The sequence below is a fragment of the Lampetra fluviatilis genome, chromosome 31 (assembly GCF_964198595.1).
Source record: "Lampetra fluviatilis chromosome 31, kcLamFluv1.1, whole genome shotgun sequence".
Lineage (NCBI taxonomy): Eukaryota > Metazoa > Chordata > Hyperoartia > Petromyzontiformes > Petromyzontidae > Lampetra > Lampetra fluviatilis.
In genome coordinates, this window is record NC_136305.1 from 9,661,225 (window position 1) to 9,676,372 (window position 15,148).

Genomic DNA, 15,148 nt, shown 5'->3' on the forward strand with positions numbered 1-15,148 from the left:
TTGATGAGTGAGAATGCTGGTGAGTGCGTGAGTCAACCGGTGTGTAAGCAAGCTGGTAAGTGAGCAAGTTAGTGATTGAGTAAGCTCCAGTCCAGTGTCTCTGGGTCCTGGGCTCGCCACCCCCACACCTATCCGAATACATCTCGTCCCCTCCGGCTCCTCCATTGCACGTTTCAAGCGAGTCACGGCCACCTCCGAAAATGAATTGACGAATGAATCCGGATACAACTCGGCGCAGCTGCAGTGCAATTCCAAGAGCCAGGGCCCCCACAACCTCGGCATTGCCCCGATCGCGCGGAGACAAAAGGGGCTGCCCCGTTGCTTGGGTGTCACGGATCCCAGGTTCTGGGATTTCCTGCGCTCCGCTCTCCCTGGGTCTCTGGGACCCGAGATGGACCCCAGTTTTCAGTGAGGCCCCGGAACTGTGCCAGCCACAATGTGGGAATTGTTCTGCAAAAGGCCGCTTTTTACAAGAGGGTCACGCCGCATTGTGGCTACTTCCTTCCACGTAACGTGAGGCACTCATTCAATTAGCCAAACATCCCAACCGAGGAGCCTCCTAAAATAGGCCTGAGACAGTCTCACCTGGGGTACAGTAAACCATTGCCATTGTTATTAATACTATGAGACATCTCCTTTACCAGTGGCAAAAATATAGTAATAGGTTTTTACCCTTTCAACTGGTACAAAAACTGACACCTTTATACACCTTTTGGCGTCATCTGGTCCAACACCAATGGAGACTAGGCTCTAAGAAAAGCTGTCTCGGGTGTGGACCAATCAAGTTCAAGGACAGTGCACATCATTATCATTATCAGAGTTGATTCTTTTTGTTTGCATTTTGACTGCTTGTGTTGTGGTTATTGCAAACATGATGCCTTGTATAAAGGTGTCAGTTTTTGTACCAGTTGAACGGGTAAAAACCTATTACTATTGTTATTAATCACAAACTGGAAGGCAAATCGCAATGATTGTGTTTTGGTCATTTTGCCAAAATGTGAATATGGCTTGAATGTTTTAATTCAAAGGCAATGTCACCCAGTTTTGGGGTACAGAGCAAAACATTTTTCCTCCTGCCAGACACTTTCAGTTTGTGGTGGACATGACAAGCACGGGACGCCGTGGAAAAGAGGTCAAGTGATGACCCGTGGGGCCAGGAGCAAAACTCGCGTGGCGTCAAGGGGTGACTTGCCCCCCCCCCACCTGGTGGCCAAAGGTACGAGTTGTACCCTCCTTGACAACCACCACGGGATGTTTTCAACAAGTGTAAAAATTAACACAAACTTCATTAAAAAGCGGCTTAACTTTTTTCTCATTGAAAAATTTTCCATTTACGTTCCAAGTTTCATTTTAATTCATTGAGAGCAGGAACTTAATATTGTTAAGAGTTACCACGGAGGTGTAGGGGCTACATTTTGCGAAGAGCGTTACATGCTCGAGACCGTGAGCGTAACGATGTGATTAGACAAGAGCCGCCGCGATCTGTAATAGTCTGGGGGGGGGGGACCGTGAGAGGCAAATCAAATATTGGGGCCCCACCTGAGAGATTGCCGCACCCCCCGAGAGCTGATAACAATGTCATTACTGCGCCCCCGTCATTGGCCTTCACCTCGATCCTTCGCTCACGACCCTCTCCATCGCGAACCGGCAGCCGGTGAAACAACGCTCCGGGTCAGAGGCCTGCTTCAGGCGCGAGGGGCTCCCCCAACACCACACAAATCAATTGTTGCGTTGACCTAAACCAGCAAAACGCGATCCACAAATCATGACAGAGAGTTACAGCACAGATATATATTTATTTTATTTAGAACTGTAAGTATAAAATATCTATCTTGTTCATTTAGTACTGTGTTCGTGTGTGTACGCGCACGTGTTCGAACACGACGCTCGTACAAGAACATGAAACCCACGCCAAGTGGCACGCGGCGGCGGTGACCGCAGGGCCCTCTCGCCGCCGATGCCCCCACTCAGTGCCCGCACTGCGTGCCGCACGCCAAGGGAGCGCCGGTGGGATTCGTTGACAGTGATCGGGCAAGGAGGCCGGGTCCGCGCGCGCGCGCCTCTCCGTGTCCTCGAACAACCACCGACGACCTCCAGCTCCCCACGAATCGCAACAGCAAGGGGGGGGGGGGGGGGCGACCAATCGGACACTCGCTCGCTAACTCAGTCACTCACGCATGCACTCTCCCTCACTCGTACACAACAAAGATCCCCCGCATTGCCTGAACAGACTGTTGGGGCAAGTGCTGCTAGCGAGCACGTATGAAGGCCGGCATGGCACACGAGGGGGTGGGTGGCCAGCACCACGCCCGGCCGCCTTCGTCTCCCCAGTGGCGATGTCTACACACCGCACCAGGTACTCTTTAGAGGCCGAGTCGACCTAGGCGAGGCCCAGGACCGGTTCAGATAATCGTCACTGGGGTCGACCGTGAGCAGGATTCGAACCCAGGTGGCCGCCGGGTTCGTAGCGCAGTGCGCTAACCGCCACGCCACCGCTCCCCCCCTCACACTCGTTCTAAATATACTCACTCTCACACACTCGCTTCCAAGCTGCACAAACTCCAGCCAAAAATCACGGTTGGGGGATAAGCAACTCCCCGGCTTCCGGCACAGCAATGCGGGCACAACAAGAGTGAAAAAGTGGTGGACAACTGCACCCCCCCGCCACCACCGGCCCCCTAACAGTCACTCTCACAGCTGCAAACACTCGGCACCGAGGCTCCGCGCAAAATCCTGGATCCCTCGCGACTCGGGGTCGAGTGACAGGACCCCGCGAGCGGAGCGAGAGGCCGTCACACGACGCTCAACCGCAAACGCGACCTGGCCCAAGGTAGTTTTCGTCATCGCCCAATTTGAAGCCTCTTCAATCCATTCTATGCCGCTCACGTTCAAAGGAGGTATGCTACTCGAAGAAATCCCGGCAAAAGACGCGAATATTAAACGCACACATCACCGGCGTAAATGACAAAAATAAGTACGAGATGTTAGAAAAATATTTCAAAGCCATTTTCTCCTCGACGAAAGATGGGCCCCAATGGACCTCGTTGCTGTCTGCGATGTAAGCTCGCGCCCTCGCCAAACGAAACCGCCAATGTTAAGTGTAATCGATGCCAGTTCACTTCATTTGAAGAACGTGCTTTTTTTGCCTTTTGTTTCCAGGCGTTAGAATTTGCACGACGAACTCGAGGCATGTCGCTGGAAGTATACGCACAGCTGAAAGGCTATGGTGTGAAACACCTGAACCGTGAAGTCGGCTTTCGGAATTGACACCGCGGGGGTAGGGAGGGGGGCAGCACGAAACGTCGCTGCTCCGAAAAAAAAATTGTGCTGAAGCTAAATCCGGTAGTCCCGACGCTATCCCACATCCTCACTCCTTCCCATTCGTGCGTGCAGCGGCGACCGGTATCAACGCGCCCATGAACAACGCACCGATTAACAACGAGCCCATGAACAACGGGCCCATGAACAACGCGCCCATGAACAATGCACCGATTAACGCGTCCACCCCACCTTTCCCTCCTCTTCCCCCAAAATAAAAAAAACCCCCGCGGTGCTAACGTGGCGGCAGCACTGCTTTACAGAGGAGCGGTAACGTTTTCATTGCGGTGTGCGGCGCACAGATATGTGTACGCATTTCAACAACCCAATAAAGCACGGGCTTTGTGGAGGAGCGAAGCCCGCTGGAATGCGCCGCGAAGGAATGCTGTGCGCCAAGACACGAGAGAGACCACCCGGCTCCCTCGTCTGCGCCCGCTCAGTGTAACAAACGCGTACGATGAAAACAGTTGATCTTGGAAATAAATAGGCGGAGAGCATCGTCACAGGAGCTGTGTATCGCGCGACGGCACAAGGCTACGATGTGATGTGCTGAAAAAGGCTTTTTGTTGTTGTTAAGTTTACGTTTTATATATATGTGTATAAAAAAAAAGGTACGGAGTTTTCATGAGCGAAAAAAATAACAATCAGAAAACAGTACTTGCCCGAACATAACGAAACATTTGCATTCGTAAAACAACGTCACGACAGTATACATTGTAAATGTTCATCGACATCGAGAGTAGAAAAGTGTGTGTATACAAATGCCCCGATGGTTCCACCTTAAGATGAATGCACAGCTAGAGATCTTTAATCACAGCATCACGCTTACCGAAGCGCACGAATAAACAACAGTACAGTATCGTGGGAAAAATAAAACCTACCAAGAAATAAAACGATGGACCCTTAAGAAAGCACAATGCTTTTCACCACAGAACAGCAATTGAGAAGAAAAAAAACCCAACAATCTGCACTGTCAGTACATCATCGTCTAACTACGCACAGGACTGGTTCTAAGTCGAAGTGTCGCCAATGAAAACGAGGCCGGCGAGGCATCGCGTGTGGCCCACAAAGTTGTTCGATTAAAATTACATTCAGCTCACCGGGTGCCAGCACGGCGCGCACACACACACGCACACACACGCACACACACGCACACACACACACGCACACACGCGAGCGCGCATCACATCGGTACTCGGAGAATTCCTCACTGGCTCGAGTTCACCACGCGGGGGACCAAACGCTGCGTCTGGATGCACGAGCGTAGGCACAGGCACGGGACGCACGCGCAACGCATCATCGAGGGTCATTCAAAAGCCGAAAACCTTGTAAGGAAGGGACAGAGGATTTTGTCATCGTCTCAAGTACCACGATTCTGCACGGAAGCACACCTCAAACTGCTGGCCACAGCGCGCCACCTCGAAACGAGTTCCCCCGTCCGCCAATCGCACTACATTCACGTTTCATTTAGCTAATGCACATCACTCCCGTAACACGCGACTGGTAGACATGGAGCTATGAAGGAGGCCGTGGGGGGGCGGGGGCAGGGAACAGGGTGGATTAGCCTGGCAAAAAGAAAATAATCTGACGCCGAATCCTCCCGACCACTCGAGTAAATTGACGGCACAAGAACGTTTTGAATGACCCTCGCACAGACGCGTGTCTGCGTGTCCTATAAGAGCATCGATGAATGGTGGCGGTAACCAGAGGCACAACAACACTGCAAGCTCCAACTCCGCTGTTGCTGCTGCTGCTGCTGATGGCCACTGCCGTGTATGGTTCTGGGGGTCGATTTCTCTCAATAAGCAGACAAGATAGTCTTTTATGGCTCGTACACTTGTGTGTTAAATATAAAACAAACAAACCATAACTGGCTCCACTGATATGCTGTTACATGTTCCTGTAGTGCAGGACATATTCATTACATGTGCAAATGTGGCTGTGTAATTTATAAACCTTTTTCACATTCATCTAAATGACAGATATATTATATCAACTCTGCTAACAATCATTTAATATAAAGGTCACCTCGTAAGGACTTTACAATGCATTGACTTACATCACGTTAGAGGACATTACCCACACTGAAGCCTTATCATGAAGCACACCAATCCCAGATATGTGATTCTAACGGTTACAAAGTGCCGACGTACGATCCGAGTAAACGCTCGTGGCCTCTCTCGATATATTTCCATACGATGGAAAAACAAAACATGGTTCAATGGAATGTGTTAGTTTCTATAACAAAAAATTATGCACTCGCGAATAAAGTAAACACAGTGCCAGCGCACGAGCGCACAATGCCAGGCTCTTTCCGGTTGTGGCCATAGGACGTCGGCAAAGTCGCCCGAACGCGATCGATTTGCGGAGCGTATGGCCAACCTCCACACCGATGTCCATTGTCCACCCCGCCGGGGAAGCTGAACGGGCGAGCGCGCGTTCGGCAACCGATCCGCAGATGCTCGGCGCTCTTAACGCGGGCTTCGCCTTTCTGCTTCAAAGTAAAAGGCATCGGGGGCCACTCTCGGGCGGCCGTACCGCACACGGCCCGCCTGCCAAGTGGCATGAAAGCGACGCAACAGAACGGGGAAGGGACCGGCCGGCATGGTAATCGGGGCCACGCGCTGAACAGCGGCGGCGCCGCTGCTCTAGCCGCCGTCGTCGCCGCTATCGTGCGGCACCGAATTCCATCGCCGTGCTCCGACAATTCCACCTGGCTACGTGCTTGGCAGAGTTACAGCAACAGCATGCATCTGGAATTTGCAATCTGCACTGTCCACGTATCAAAAATGTCTCTAAATTGCGGATTAACCAGGTCTCTGCCATATAGGTATTCTACGTAAAATATATTAGTTTACACATTTGATGAAAATATATATTATGAAAAGTAAGACAAAACTGTACATCATTCCGTTGTTCGTGAATCGACACGCCGGGGTAATTCTGGTCAGACCGCGCACCACCCAGGGCTGCGTTTTCATTCCGCACACGTACAGCCCGAGATCTTTCCCCATTCCCATAGGCGACGAATTAACCTTAGCCACACACGTACAGAACCGAAAACTGACACGAACTTCACAAACCGATAAGGGTCGGCCCTCGGGCAATATTGAACGCTGGGTGCTCAGCGCTCTGCGGAGTTTGGCAGCTGTGTTGCGCGTGTTTAGACGGGGGGGGGGGGGGGGCTCGCAAGAGACTGGCGCACGTACACTCTCCCGAATATTTCTCTTCCAAAGAAAAAAACACGTCTGCACCAAAAACTCCAGTCTTTTTTTTCCCCTCCTCCCCGTACAATGTTAGCATTTTTCAGGCAGGTCATCCCCAACTGTGAGCAGTGTGTGTAAGAATGAGGAATACGCAAAGAAAACAGCCGCACTAAACTTGTTTGCCAAGTGAATGTGGCTTCAAAAAACCAAAAAGAATGGCCACGGCTAATGTCCAGCAGGTGTCTGGCAGAGTCTATTGACATGTTCACTTAAAAACCTGTAATGGATCTTTTGTGCAAAAGGCCATTTTCAATTTGGCAACAAAATAAGTATGTTTAGTGCTTTGTCATACTCCTGGGCAAGTCACCTGTCTGTTGTCTGTGGGAGCACCGGTGTAAAGTACGTAAAGTGTCATTATTTATGATGCCACTGGTCCCAATGTCTACGGAGTCGCGATGGTGAACCGAGGCTCTCTTACAGGATACACTGGCACGCCTATTTACACTCCAACGCGCCGCCGTCTATGTACTCAAGCAAACACACACAGACGGCAGGGCGAGGGCGTATGGGACACAGGTATTTCTCAAGATTCCAAACTCTTGTGAGCGCAATTCAAATCACAGCAAAAGGACGTAAAACGTTTTTTTTTCCGCACTGCCTGCTATGAAGCTGCCCGCCCCAATGGATGCACCGGTGTGCAGTGAATCCCAGCCAATGGAAATTGTCGTGTCTGTCTCGGCTGAAAATATCACTCCCTGTGAACATTGCCACACTTTCCCGTTCCTAGAGAATTTACAAATCGCCTTGTTTGCAGGTGTGCCATGGACTGCCTAGATTAGTGCATACATTGAAAGTCACGCGTTAATTTCCCGATTTGAAGTCTACTCCCATTGGCAGGGAAGTATTTTGAAAAATAACTGCATCTTGTGGCTATTTCAGATTACTGGTCCCGACTGTCTCATGTGCCGTGTAGCGGTTTCGCCACTCCGCAACGCGGCGATTAATTTGCGTTCAGAGGCACCTCTACACAAAACGGCAAAGTCTTTAAGTGCTGCCAAGGCAAATGTGGAAAAAAAATAAAAGGAGCAAGCGTTTAGGGCAGGGCAACCCTCAAGTGGATGCCACGCACGCGACGCTTACCCGGCAACGAGTGCGATTCGATGGCTCGCCCGCTTCTCTTCGAACAGCAGCACGGTGGACTCCACCGTAAATCCACCACAAGGGCCCAGAAAAACATCGTGAACGAAGGCCAATACTATAAAGGTAACGAAACAACAAAGCGGATCCTCGCTCCCATGACCCCACAGCCCATTGGCAGTGTCGCGGTGACGATACAGCGACACTTGAGACCTGGTCCAAAAAACGGGGGGTGGGGGGGGGGGAGGCGAGCGTTTGAACGTTCACGTCGCCTGGGAGTCGACTGGTTGGCTGTCTCCTTCAGGCTCACTTGTGTGATTGGCTGTCACTCACAGGTAGATACAACGATTGGCTGGCTAACGACACGTGTTAAAGCCGGCCACGTCCGATTTGAATGCGCACGAGTACCAAAGCGTCACCTTGCAAATGTGCCGACGGATTTACAACCGGACGAATGACTGACATGACCCCAGCATCATCGATAAGCGATGGATGACGGCTCCCGTTAACAACCCATTTCACGACTCTACGAATCATCGCGATTTCTACGTCGACGCTCTGCGAATATGCATTTACGCGTGCATACACACGTTAGTGCTTTACGTCCGACATTTGGCGTTTATGTTCTTTATATGAAATATAATTTTAGAGTAACGTTAAAAATATATATCATGTAAATTTTCACGTCTATGTACAACATAAATTGCTGGATTTCTTTTAGCGATGGCTTCAGGACGAGGGTGACCTTCGAACGTCTTTCGCTCGGGGAATGCCGAGGCGCGGACGGCCGTCACCGGGGCTGGCGCGCGGGTCCCAGCCGGTCACGGTCACAGCGGTGGTTTTCCAGCTCTGGGCTCGGCGAACTGGCCGGGTTGTCCCACGCACACGCGCACGAGGCCGTGACTACGGGCAGACCACGGTCGAAAGCAGCAACCGCAGAAAGAACGTGGTTAGGGGACCCGTTTCCCATTGAAACGTGCGTCATCGGCAGTGTTCCGTTATCGTAGTCGACCTCGGACAGCCGCTGGCGAGAGCGGCGGGTTAGGAGTCGCGAGCCACCCGGGTTCGGTGCTGCGAGGCGCGGAGACGTCGCGCGACACGCCGTCACCCCTGTGGGGAACTCGTTCAGTCGGCCTCCTCTTCCATAGGCTCCAGGGATCTGGAGAGTAAAACGAGCAACGATGGTGAATTAGTCGTCTTTGCAACTGCTTAAGCACAATTCCTTCCATTAGATTTGCAATTACTCATTGAATAAGCTGATGCATGATTCAGGTCATGATGCAATTATGGGAAAAATAAATTAGGTGAAGGAACAGTGTGCTCCGAAAATCCATCACCGGCGCCATCCCTCCCTTAAACGTCAAGGTCGTGGGGACACCAGCCACGCTTTGGCAATTATCTCTCTCCGCGTCCTGTGACGTTTTTTTACGACCTGCAAGACGTCCATTGCCGATCTCTCTCCCGAGACACTAGTGTTCATTATCCAGCCGGTTTGTTGGCCGACCTCTTCCTCTTTATATTTTAGCGAAGGAAAAAAAAAACATTCCCGTGGCTGTTCCAACGCCACCGACGTAAGAGTCAGCCGTGTCCGGGGGAAGGGTGTGTAGTACGGCGCTGAAGGAGAACAGAATTGGGCGACCTGCGGGGTGGAGGGGGGGGGGAGTCGCGCGTCCCCCTAATCCCAGGAGTGCGCGCCGCGTGTGTCCGTGTGCCGGCGGCGGTCACCTCCGTTCCGGCGTGCCGTTGTCGCTGCGCACGGCGACCGATAGGGAGGCCATGGCGGACACGGTCTCCACCTCCTCGCGCTCCCTGCGCTGAGCTTCGAGCGCCGAGAGGCGCACGGTGCTCACGCCACGCCGCACGCTCGCCCAGTACTTGCCTGCGCAGTGGACGGCACACCGAGGGTCCCCCGTGGGTTACGCGACGCTGATGTCTCAGATACGGCTGGGCTCGGTGACGAGGCTGCAAGTAAGTCTTTTTGCTGTCGAGTCGCTTGCGACTCGACAGCACATGCTGTGCGAGGTCATAGCAGAAGGCAGTGCAGCAAAATCCATTGTTGTACTGCACTTGTGCTCCTGCGACTACACTCCACACCTTCACCAACTCACACCGAGCAGCATGGTGAAGGAGAGTACAATAACCCGCATGGCGTGGGGTAGGCCTGCATCCAGCAGTGGATTGACAAAAGGGCCGTACACGAATGGAGCAAACCAACTGCACAAAGAAGACAAAATAATGAGAAACAGACAAAACAGAAGAAATCGATCGTTGAACCGAATCATTAACCCTGAATCTTTTTAGTGCGCTTGGCTACGAAAGAAGTTCAACATACGTACACACATAAATCGAAACACCGGGGAGTGAATCATCGCATGTCTCGTATTTATGCACGCTTGGGCGAGAATCGCGATGCCACTAATGCCGTGACGCGAGACTGACTCACCCTGAATGTTGATGACCTTCTCCAGAGTCTCCGCCGCATTTTGATTAGGCCTCTGATCCAAAACATCCTTTGGGAGGGGATCCAGCTGCAATGGGAAAATTCCATTACCATCGTCCCATCCACAATGTCTCCCACAACAACAATATTCAACGCGTTACACAAAGCGACGCGTGTGAGAGGTGAGCTCCGTACTGCAGAGCAGCGCCGTGCTGCAATGAGTGGACGTGTAGATTGTGTCTGCGCTGGCCACAGAGGGTGGAACCACCCATTCCACAACTAGAAAATTAAAAGGATCATCCAAATGCGACTGCCGCACACCTCAGAAAACAGTAACGACTAAAACTACGTTTATTTTACCACTTAAGGCCCACTGAGCTATGTAGCTTTTTTTCAGAAGCGACCTGGCCACAAATGACAGCTCAACAAAGTGGCTGATGGTGTGGCAATTTATTGCAGCCAAATACTCGAAAAAACATGTTTCTAAATGTGGAGAGAAAAACCAGAGGACCCGGAGAGAAAACCACAGGGAGGAACATGCAAACTCCAAAGGTGTCAGGGTCGGGATAAAACCCACGACCTGCTGTATACCAAGCGAAGTAGTTAACATCTCACTACTGCGGCGCCCCACGTTGTGAGTTTATCTGCTAGTCTGTGGACCTCTGCATGAGTCTATGGGTCTCTGTGCGAGTCTGTAGGTCTGTGTGTGAACTCGTGTCCACTGCGAGCGACCTCCGAGTGCACGAGTGGTCCACACTCGCTGTCCTCTAAAGCATTCGCTCATTCATCAGCGCGCATAGTCAGCGAAGGACCGTTGTTCCAAACCTGTGACCTCTTGCGAGAGCATTCGCATAAACTGCTCTTGCTGCCATACACCGGTGCCTCAAATGATTAGTTTGATCCACGGATCACAGGCGGGGGGGGACCACAGGGGGCGGCGCCATTCCTTTGAGAGGTCGTAGTTCACTTCGAACACAGACCGCCTGAAGTGCGCAATTTGAGTCTCTTGAAGCCATCGTCGGCTGGATTTGCGACTTGGGACTTAGATCTATGCGGTCACTTCTCAATCCGTATCCGTACGAAAGAGGCGTCCCCAGACGTGCGCCTGATACGGTGGAGGTTACCTGGTCGCCCAGCAGGGCGTGCAGGCAAGCCTCGGTGCCGTCGCACAGCGCACCCAACTCGTGGCCCCCTTCCAGGGAGAGCACCACCCGCCCGTTGGCCACGCTCATGAGCTGGCGAACCAGATGCCCAAAGCCTGTTCCATAAACACACACGACAATTCCCCGTGTAGACATACAGACTTCTGTCAGGGGCTTTTAGCGTCTATTCCATATATACACACACCCAGCCACCTTTATCTCCCCAGTGGTGATGTTTACACACTGCACAAGGTGTTTATTTAAGGCCGAGTTGACCTAGCAGAAGCCCACTCACATACCAATACATACACAACACAAAGATCCCCCTGTATAGTCTGAACAGACTGTAGGGGCAAGTGCTGTGAGCGAGCACCTATGAAGGCCACCACAGCACATGAGAGGGTGGGTAGCCAGCACTACGCCCGACCACCTTTGTCTCCCCAGTGGCGATGTTTACACACCGCACCAGGTACTCATTTGAGGCTGAATCGACCTAAGAGAGGCCCAGGAACGGTTCAGATATTCATCACTCATATACATACAAATCTGATCACACTCAACAATCTTACAGGATTAGCGGTTCTAGACGGTTGCCAAAATCGTATGTTGGAGTTGGTTTCTTAGTCTTAGGATTCAAAAGTATTTCAGACATTGATGTGGGTCCACATTGCATACACGAGGCGGCGTACATATTAAAACTATTAATGGGATGCATTGTCAATCCACTGCTGGATAAGGGCCTCTCCTTGCTGTATGGGTCATGGGGGTAAAGGCTTTTGCTGTCTCTCTAAAGAAAATCTTCAGCCCAGGATGTACAGAGTTGGTGCCTCCTTATAGAATCGCATAGCTGCTTCTGATTTGTATTATGTATTCATGTAAAAAGCCTAGGATTAAATAGTATGCCATGTGCCTGGATATTGTCAGATCTCGGAAGCTCAGTAGAGTATTGAGCCCGGATAGTGCTTTGATGGGAAACCGCCATGCATGTAACAGGTGCTATAGGCTGCTGCGGGACTATGTTGTCATCAGGAGAGGGCGGTGCAGCAAAACACATTGAATCAGAATATCTATTGATACTGGAAGAATCTGATGAGCTATAAAGCTGTAGGGGCAGGGGATAGTAGTGCCCAGTACAAGAAAGGTTAACAGATCACCGAAATGCATACAAATAAAACTAAACCATCCCCATCCTACCAGGCAAAGCCCACCGAGGTTTTCACTTATTTAAAAAAAAAACGACCGGGCCACAAATGATCGCTCAACAAAGTGGCGTATCATTTGGACATTTATAGCAGCAAAATAATTAAAATTATCTCAATGCATGTTCCTAAATGTGGAGGGGAAAACCAGAGGACTCGGAGAAAAAAATCCACGCAACCACGGGGAGAACGCGCAAATTCCAAATATAGAGGCGTGAGGGTCGGGATCGAACCCACGACCTCCTGCATACCAGGCGAAGAAGATCACGTTACACAACCGTGGTGCCCCTCGTTACATTGTGCTCCGCTCCAGCGTCTACGCTCTCCACCTTCACCAACGTGCCACCGACCAGCGGGGGTCAAACATGTCGAAATAAACCTTCACGACTGCCGCATCGCGTGGGGGAGAGCCCTCATCCAGCAGCGGATCGACGACGAAAGGGGCGGTGCGCACGGAAGATGTGCAATCGTGGAACATCTTGCTCGCTGCGCGACGTTGACGCCGAGAGCCACGGCTCCCCGCCGAGTGGCGAGGAGGCGCTACTCACAGGAGGCGGTGAGCTTGTAACCACCGAGCTGCGGCGGGTGTCCATCCAGCGCATCGAACCCGGCCGAGACCAGCACCACATCCGGCTCAAACTCCACCGCGATGGGCATCACCACCGTCCTGCACAGGAACCGACACGAACACCGGGGGCTGCTACCGCTTCCCTTAGGCAGGGCCAAACTGTGCCCACGGAGTGCCCTCCTGTCCCCCTAAGGCCTGAGTCAAGAGCGAAAAACAAAGCAGAGCTTTGCATTCTAACGCTCTTGTTTAACGTGGAGTGGTAAGGGAGGTACGACACGCTAAAATCCGTGTCAAGCACAGTTGGGGAGGGGGGCGCGGGGAATGCTTCCACATGCCACATGCTTCTGGGGCGGGGGGAGGTGGTGGAGGGGGGCGGAGACTGCGTGGAGGCTGCGCCAGAATTATTTTATCGGAAGGCTTAATGCCAAATATGGCTAGCCGGAAGTCGGCTACCCAGGCTTTTACCGCATTACGTCTGCATAATACCAATTAGTGTCTCATAATTGACAACAAGTGTGAGAACTAAACCACTGCGTCAGTTTTTCGCAGCTTGCCGCGTAGCCCTACGATGCAATTTTCGGGTAGTGCGCGGAGTTGTTCGGCATCCTCACGAAGCTCTCGACACGTGCAGTGAAACAGAGGACGGTCGAACCGAACAACATGTGGCGCTAAACACAAAATACTTGGGAGTGTCGTACACAGCTCGACCGAAAAAAAAACCTAAGCAGCAGCAGCAGCAGTAGGAATTGGTTTATGGCCTCGATAGCGCCAGCAGGAGGCAGAAGGGAGAGAGTTGTGCGGCGACGCACCGGAAGGCGGCGAGGTAGTCGGCGTCCCCCATGGGGGGGTCCAGCCCACCGGTCCACGGCACGTTCACTGTGAACCCCTCCCCCGGCCCCACGCCCACCTGCACGCGCACGCGGTGACCACAGCCCACACCCCTCGATCAGCGGGGCCCAGTTGGACCGCGGCGAATCCACCAACAGGGTTTCAACCCACGCCGACCAATCGAACGCGTCGTGCAGCGGGCAGTGTGGCGGTCCGCCCTCACCTCGCTGGACGCCCCGCTGCCGGGGAAGAAGTTTCCGTTGTCATAGCGATGGAGGGAAAGATAGAGGACCCTGGGGTCGTTGTAGAACGCCTGCTGTGTGCCGTTACCATGGTGCACATCCTGTGAAGCCAAACACAGCGCACGGCACGGCGGCGGCGGGAGGGGGGAGGCAGGACACGGCTCAGTATGTCCTCGCAACGTGAACCGAACGGACAAATGCTCGGTTACAGTGAGAGGTCCATGGATAGCCAGAACGTGCGTGTGTTTTTGTTTTGTGTGCTTGTGTTAATAAGAAACGGGCTGTCTTAATGCACCAAATTTCCCTAAAATATTGGCAGAATATAAAATGGCATTCTGCTCCACTGTCTTGTCTAGTCAGACCGATGTCCAATTCGACTGCAGACAATAAAGATCCATTGGCAAGACCATTAAGAGTATGCTTTACAGATCAATGCAGTGACCTCAAAAGCAATTATCAAGGGAGGCTAACGAGAAGACCATGCAAGGTGGCCAGAAGATCTTGCCTTCGAGTGCGGTGATTATACCAGATTCTCAAGCGTAGTGAGTTTTTTATTTCATCCTGGTCACCAGTCACACTTAATTGGTTCTGCACCTAATTCGGCAAAATTCGAGTGCTGACAATTGAAAACATCCAACATTTCTCTCAGTGGCAAAGCAGGTGAGAAAGTGCTGCCCACTATTGCAAGGTCCAGAGGTTACTTGAAGGGATCTCAGAGGTAGCTGTGATATCCACTTCCGTGAGCCGTTCTCTAACACGAAGGGTTGCACTTCTGTGCGAGAGCTCCCACATGTTCAACTCATGACGTGAAAGCTGATGGCACAATCGGGATATAAAGTGGGATGGAGAAACATCCATAGGAAACAAAAAAAATCCAGCATGCAGCTAGAAAGTGCGGCCGCAAGGCAAGCTCACCAGATCGACGATGAGGATCCTGCGCACATGCAGCTCCTGCTGGAGCAACTTTGCTGCGATCGCCACCGAATTGAAGACGCAGAAACCCCTAGAGCGCAGGGTGGGGAGCGAGGGAGCGCACACGCTCAGCTCCAGAGACACACGGCCTGCACA

General features: G+C 52.0%; 1 protein-coding gene across 2 annotated transcripts in view; it reads right to left on the reverse strand.

The window, feature by feature from the left end:
- Nucleotides 1–1,783: 1,783 nt before the first annotated feature.
- LOC144943530 (histone deacetylase 4-like) overlaps nucleotides 1,784–15,148 on the reverse strand; it is an 88,680-nt gene continuing 75,315 nt past the window's right edge. For both annotated transcript variants that reach the window (XM_078871069.1, XM_078871070.1), the window contains 8 exons: nucleotides 14,996–15,083; nucleotides 14,062–14,181; nucleotides 13,820–13,917; nucleotides 12,991–13,109; nucleotides 11,226–11,359; nucleotides 10,105–10,189; nucleotides 9,387–9,540; nucleotides 1,784–8,820 (listed from right to left, as the gene is read on the reverse strand). In XM_078871069.1, coding sequence (XP_078727195.1) covers nucleotides 8,787–8,820; nucleotides 9,387–9,540; nucleotides 10,105–10,189; nucleotides 11,226–11,359; nucleotides 12,991–13,109; nucleotides 13,820–13,917; nucleotides 14,062–14,181; nucleotides 14,996–15,083 — 832 coding nt within the window. In that variant the 3' untranslated portion in view covers nucleotides 1,784–8,786. The remainder of the gene's footprint in view (nucleotides 8,821–9,386; nucleotides 9,541–10,104; nucleotides 10,190–11,225; nucleotides 11,360–12,990; nucleotides 13,110–13,819; nucleotides 13,918–14,061; nucleotides 14,182–14,995; nucleotides 15,084–15,148) is intronic.